At 39.7% G+C, this 6,816-nt stretch overlaps 1 protein-coding gene across 1 annotated transcript in view; it reads left to right on the plus strand.

Annotated features, from left to right (window-relative positions):
* Positions 1-6,816, plus strand: part of LOC100947271 (serine/threonine-protein kinase Sgk3) — a 146,575-nt gene that overhangs the window by 69,548 nt on the left and 70,211 nt on the right. Inside the window, exon 3 of the mRNA XM_023517559.1 lies at positions 4,142-4,225. Within this exon, the coding sequence (XP_023373327.1) occupies positions 4,142-4,225 (84 nt within the window). The remainder of the gene's footprint in view (positions 1-4,141; positions 4,226-6,816) is intronic.

A 6,816-nucleotide genomic window follows, 5' to 3' on the forward strand; every position in this document is an offset into this window, starting at 1 on the left:
TTTTTTTTTTTTTTTAAAGAGATGGGGACTTGCTCTTGTTCAAGCTGGTCTCAAACTCTTGAGCTCAGAGGATCCACCAGCCTTGCCCTTCCAGACTGCTAGGATTACAGGTGTGAGCCTCTGCACCAGGCTCCTACTTAATTTTTAAATAGCCTTTATCACCATCTGACATATTTTGTGTGCTTTCCCTGACTAGAATGCAAGGTCTTTTGAAGCAAAGATATCCCTCACTATTATTTGACCATCCCCTTAGAATAGAGGTAGTAAAAGTTTAAATAAATATTTGTTGACTTGCTATTGAATGAAAAGTAGTACTGGTTCACAAGTTATTTGCTGATCACTACAGTGTAGTCTTCAGTCCTCAGAAACGTGATTCTAGTCAGTGCATATGGACCCCACCCCCAACGGGACTTTGTCAAGCCTCAGCAGGCCCAGATGCCTATGTTATACTGAGAAACAAAAACAGACTGTTTTGTATACCTCTGGTATACTGGTAGACTTCTAACAGAGAAATGCATTACATTCTATGATGTCTTGACTCAATCCAGTTGACAAAGTGTCAGTAAATTTCTGTATTATATTAGTCACTGTTCTATGCACTGGGGATGCAGGGGATAGTAAGAGTGACATTCTAGTGGGGCAGGACAGACAGTAAGGAAATACTTAAAAATAGGTAAGATCATTTCATACGTAGTAAGTATTCTTGAGAAATCTTGTTTTTTGCAAATGAAAGTATTTTTAGGAATTTAAATAGGTATTGTTTTGCTTATTAACTTTTTATTAGAACTTAATAAGCATTTATTTATAAAACATACTATCAATGGCTTCATGAAGCTTTATCTTATTTCCTGTAAAGCTTTATCTTATTTCCTGTAAATATATTTATGGTGAAGCTGCTCCAGCCTGGAGCCTAGACTTGCTTTTGGCCTTGGCTGTACTTGGGTAGTGGGGGTGGGGTGGAGTGTGTGAGGGGGCATCTGACCTTTCCAAGGCCTGCTCTTCTCACCAGGAAGTCAGCACAAACAATTCAAGAAACTCAGTCAAATGGCCTAAGTGTTTTAATCTTCCTGTAGCAATTCTGTTTCCAGGACTGTCTGCTGATGTTGAGTGCTGTGTAAGAGAAATCTGTTGTTTAGTCTCAGTCAGCTTCACTAGCACCTTGGCTAGGGCCTTTACCCTCCACTTTTGCATTCTTGCCATGTGGGGAGTATCATCTTACTACATATTCTATTTTTTTTTTTTTTTTTGAGACAGAGTCTCACTATGTGGCCCTTAGTAGAGTGCTGTGGCATCAGCTCATAGCAACCTTAAACTCCTGGGCTTAAATGATTCTATTGCTTCAGCCTCCCAGTAGCTGGGACTACAGGCCCCCACCACAATGCCTGGCTATTTTTTTGGTTGTAGTTGGCCCTGGCTGGGTTTGAACCCGCCAGCCTCTGTGTATGTGGCTGGCCATTGTGCCACAGGGTCCGAGCCATTACTACTTATTCTAACATTTTTCATCCAGTAGCTTCTCTTAAACAACTTGATGCCCTCTTGCCTAAGACCCAAAGGGCCATATTACCCCCTGTGTATTACCCTCTTTTCCTGTCAGTCTGGATGGACGCATTCCTTGTCCGGGTGACCGATACCAGTACCTTTGTTTGCCTCACCTTCCTGGTGAGACCTTTTCCCCTCTTTCACAGAAGGATATAGCTTTGCATTCTAGGCCTTTTCACTGAAACTGTGGGTGAGCTCTTAATATGACTTTCTCCCCTCACCCCCAGACAAGGTCTCTCTGTTACCCAGGCTTGAGTGCAGTGGTACCATCACAGCTCACTGCAGGATTGCTGGGCTCAGACAATCCTCCCACTTCAGTCCCCCAAGTACCTAGGAGTATAGGCACACACCACCATGCCTGACTGATTTTTAAAATTTTTTGTAGAGACAGAGTCTCACTATGTTCATCCAGGCTCATCTGAACTCCTGGCCTCAAGTAATATTCCTCTCTTGGGCTCTCAAACTGCTAGAATTACAGGTGTGACCCAATGTGACCGTATTTTAAAGTTTAAACAGTACTACAGGATTCATGTATAATATCACCTATGGTATCAGAGAGATGTTTTCCACATAATATTATCTAAATATGAACTTGTGAGTATAGGTTACCTATCTTTCATGGGAAGAGATAGTTTATTCACTTTAGTATGTCTGTCTTCTGAAGTAAATCTTATTTCTTCTTTTAACTTGTTTAACAGACTATGGAGAATTGTATCATAAACTCCAGAGCAAATCATAGCTCTTTCCTCTCATCATCATTATAAAATAGTAAGATTGGTAACTCAAGCCAACATCACCTAGACTTTACTCATATACCTGGATTCTTATTTTCCCTTTAGAAATGGTACAAGACAGCTCAGCACCTGTGGCTCAAGTGGCTAAGGCACCAGGCACATACACCTAAGGTGGTGGGTTCGAATCCAGCCCAGGCCTGCCAAACAACAATGATGCTGCAACCAAAAAATAGCAGGGCCTTGTGGTGGCCCACCAAACCCAGGCCTGCCAAACAACAATGACACTGCAACCAAAAAATAGCCGCCTGTGGTCCCAGCTACTTGGGAGGCTGAGGCAGGAGACTTGCTTGAGCCCAGGAGTGGGAGGTTGCTGTGAGCTGTAATGCCACGGCACTCTACCCAGGGCGGGGGGGACAGCATGAGGCTCTGTCTCAAAAGAAAAAAAAAAGAAAAGAAAAAGAAGTGGTACAAGACCTTTGGCATTCCAAACTCTTTTCTTACCATGGTATGTTGAATTATATTCTGATAGTACCTGTGGAATGAATTATGAGGGTTAATTCTATGTTATAATTGATACTGGTTCTTGTAGGTGGAAAATTAGATTGAGATTTTAGTCTCAGTTTTATGTTTTTTTATTAAGTTTGTGAACTTGGGCAAGTTACATAAACTTTTGGTCTGTCGTTTCCTCATGTACAGTAGGGGTATAGTGGAAGGTGTAATATTCATAGCTTACTTCATAGGCTTGATTATGGTTATATGAGATTATGTATGAAAATATTAAATGCATGTAGGATGGAACTAAGAAATCTGAGGATAAATTTTTAGCTTGAAATACAGTGTTTAAAAGATGATCTGGAAGAAAGGGGTCTAATAATGGTTTACTGTATGTCAGGCATCACTTTGAAAATACTTTATAATTTCAAAGTAATAACTATGGCTGAGGGGGCAGCGCCTATGACTCAGTGAGTAGGGTGTTGGCCCATATACTGAGGGTGATGGCTTTGAACCCAACCCCAGCCAAACTGTAACAAAAAAATAGCCAGGCATTGTGGCGGGTGCCTATAGTCCCAACTACTTGGGAGGCTGAGGCAAGAGAATCACCTAAGTTCAAGAGCTGGAGGTTGCTGTGAGCTGTGATGCCATGGTACTCTACCGAGGGTGACAAAGTGAGACTCTGTCTCTAAAGAAAAAACAATGGCTGAGGAAGAAGAGAGGAAAATGACAAAATGACATCAATTGAATCTATAATGTTTTATTCTTGGGGAAAAATATGAAGCAAGAATGATAAAATGATAGAATTTAATAGCTCTAAATAATGAACACAGAGAAACATTTCTGTAATTTTCAAAGAAAATTCACAGTAAACACAGTGTTAGTCTTTGAAAAATTACAGAAATATTTTACAACTTCTAAAAATATTTTTGGAGACAAGGTCTTATTCTATTGCCCACCTTGGAGTGTAGTGGCATCGTCGTAGCTCCTGAGCTCAGGCAATCCTCCTGCCTAATCCCTCTGTGAGGCTGGAGCTGCAAGTGTGTCCCACCTGGTCTGGCTAATTTTTAATAGAGATGGGGTCTCACTGTTGCCCATGCTGGTCTCAAACTCCTGGCCTCAAGGTATTTTTCTGCCTCAGATTCCTAAAGTGCTAGGATTATAGGCATCAGTCACCATGCCCAGCAACATTTTAAAAATAGAATATCACCTTTTGTCAAGATATAAGTGTTTTAGTTGATCTGCTTATGTATCTTACAGAATCACAGTATATATCAGTGTCATGGATATGAAAACAGATTTTCACATATTTAAATAGCTAGTAGGGTTTTTTGCAATTAAATTTTGTTTCATTATGTTACTTTTTATTTCCACAGGTTTATAAAGTTCTGGTCTCAGTGGGCAGGAGTGAATGGTTTGTCTTCAGGAGATATGCAGAGTTTGATAAACTTTATAATACTGTAAGTAATGGTCATTTAATAAGATTTTTGTTTAAAACAAAATACCTGAGAAAACCACCGAATAAGAGAGATTTATTTGAATGATTAAATTAACACTTGCACATATCAGACAAGAAGAAAAGGGCAAGAGATTTTTCAAATGCATCCTAACTTTAGAATTCTTACAGAAAAAGATGAACAGATACCATTGAGCAGTTCCAAATAAATCATTGAAAGTAAGAGAACTAGATAACAGCTTAAAGTTTGTGCATGAACTTTATGGCCATCATATACATTTTAATGTCACAGAATATTAGAAATAAATTATTTCTACCTACTTCTCTGATATTGGTTAATCATCAACATATTTCTGTTTAAATTGCCCAATTGTAAGGTGTAAGTTTAAATTATGTCACAGGTCCATCCTCCTTTCATACTTTTATACTTAGTTAAAAGGTAAATCTCAGGTTCTAGATTTTAAGTACCTCACACAACTGAAATGAGTATTGACTTTCAGAAGTTCTGATAGTTACCTGGGCTGAGAGACCATTAGCTATTTACTTAAATAATTAAAACCTATTTTTATGTATCTATAGTACAGATAGTAAATAGTATTCATAATCTAGTGTTTGCAGTGCTCCTAGTACATACCTTTCTATAGTAGGCCACAGATCACCTCCATTGTGATATATCAGGCCAGATCTTACATAGGTACCAAAGTTTGTGGAGAGTGTTGCCTTGAAGATCATACACAGAGGCCAAAGTGGCAGGATTACAAGATAAGCCATTGCTCCCTGCCAAAGTTCCGCTTTTGAAACAAGTAATAGCCAATAGAAGTTTGTACATGCAAATACCTCCCATAATTTTTTTTTTTTTGAGACATAGTCTCTGTTGTCCTGGATAGAGTGCTGTGGCATCATAGCTTACAGTAACCTCAAACTCTTGGGCTCAAGTGGTCCTCTGGCCTCAGCCTCTCAAGTAACTGGGACGACAAGCTTCTACCACAATGCCTGGCTAGCCTTCTATAATTTTTTTTTTTTTTTGAGACAGAGTCTTATTTTGTCGCTCTCAGAGTGCTGTGACGTCACAGCTCAAGCAACCTCAAACCCTTGGGCTTAGTGATTTTGTTGCCTTAACCTCCCAAATAGCTGGGAGTAGCCAGCCACGACTCCTGGCTATTTTTAGAGATGGGAGTCTCACTCTGGCTCAGGCTGGTCTTGAACCTGTGAGCTCAGGCAGTCTACTCACCACAGCCTCCCAGAGTGCAAGGATTACAGGCATGAACCACCACACCTGGGCTGCCTTCCGTAATTTTTTTTTTTTCTTTGAGACAGAGCCTCAAGCTGTCACCCAGTAGAGTGCTATGGCATCACAGCTCACAGCAACCTCCAGTTCCTGGATTTAAGCGATTCTTTTGCCGCTGCCCACCAAGTAGCTGCGACTACAGGCACCCACCATAATGCCCGGCTATTTTCTATTGCAGCCATCATTGTTGTTTGGCAGGCCCGGGCTGGATTCAAATCCACCAGCTCAGGTGTATGAGGCTGGTACCTTAGCCACTTGAGCCATAGGCGCAGAGCCAGCCTTCCGTAATTTTTAAAAAATGGTTTTATTTTGGAGACTGATTAAGGGTTGAACTGTTAATTTCACTGAAAACTCTTAGATACCTGTTATCTACATGTTCAACATTTTTTTGAGGATTGTAAAATCTGTACACACTGGGATACCTAGGTTATGCTTAGGGAAAAATAACATTACAATAATATCTCTCTGACATGCACACAGTTTATATGATCTTAGATAAGAGGAAATTTTGTTTAAAGAATTAGCAATAACTGAAATTTGAGACTTCTTTCTACATTTCTAAACGTGTTATCTTTAGCAGAACTATTCATAAGAGGAAGGAATGTACAGGGAATGTCACCTAAAAACTCAGCAGTATGGAGATCTATACCAATGCTGTATATTCAAGATGGTTTCATGAATTAAATAGCTGATGATCTCATAGACTGAGTGTACCTTTGGCTGGGTGAAGTGGCTCAGTATCTGTAATCCCAGTAAACTCTGGGAGACCAACGTCGGTGGGTTTCTTGAGCTCAAGAGTTCCAGACCAGCCTGAGCAAGAGTGAGACCCTGAATCTGAAGGAAAAAAAAAATAGCTGGGCATTGTGGTGGGTGCCTGTAGTCACAGCTACTTGGTGGACGGAGGCAAAAGAATCACTTGAGCTCAAGAGTTTGAAGTTGCTGTGCGGTATGATGCCAGGGCGTCACTCTACTCAGGATGACAAAGTGAGACTCTGTCTCAAAAAAAAAAAAAAATATATATATATATATATATACACACACATATACACACACACACATATATATATATTTGTATATCTTTAATTATAAAGGTGAAGTAATAAAACTTGTATGAGCACTTTCCCCCATGATCACTTTTATTCTCTCTTCTTTGAAACATCCTGTCTTTAAACTTTTGCAGAATTTTTTAACATGTAATTCAGTTTTTATCATTCATCTCCCTTGTTGCTCTTGTATTTCTCTTCCTTTTTTTCATCTTTTTCTTACTTCATCCCTTTTTGTGTCTATCTCTGTCTTTTTATTTATTT

This window comes from Otolemur garnettii, unplaced genomic scaffold (assembly GCF_000181295.1).
Source record: "Otolemur garnettii isolate 467f Iridium unplaced genomic scaffold, OtoGar3 scaffold00113, whole genome shotgun sequence".
Taxonomy (NCBI): Eukaryota; Metazoa; Chordata; class Mammalia; order Primates; family Galagidae; genus Otolemur; species Otolemur garnettii.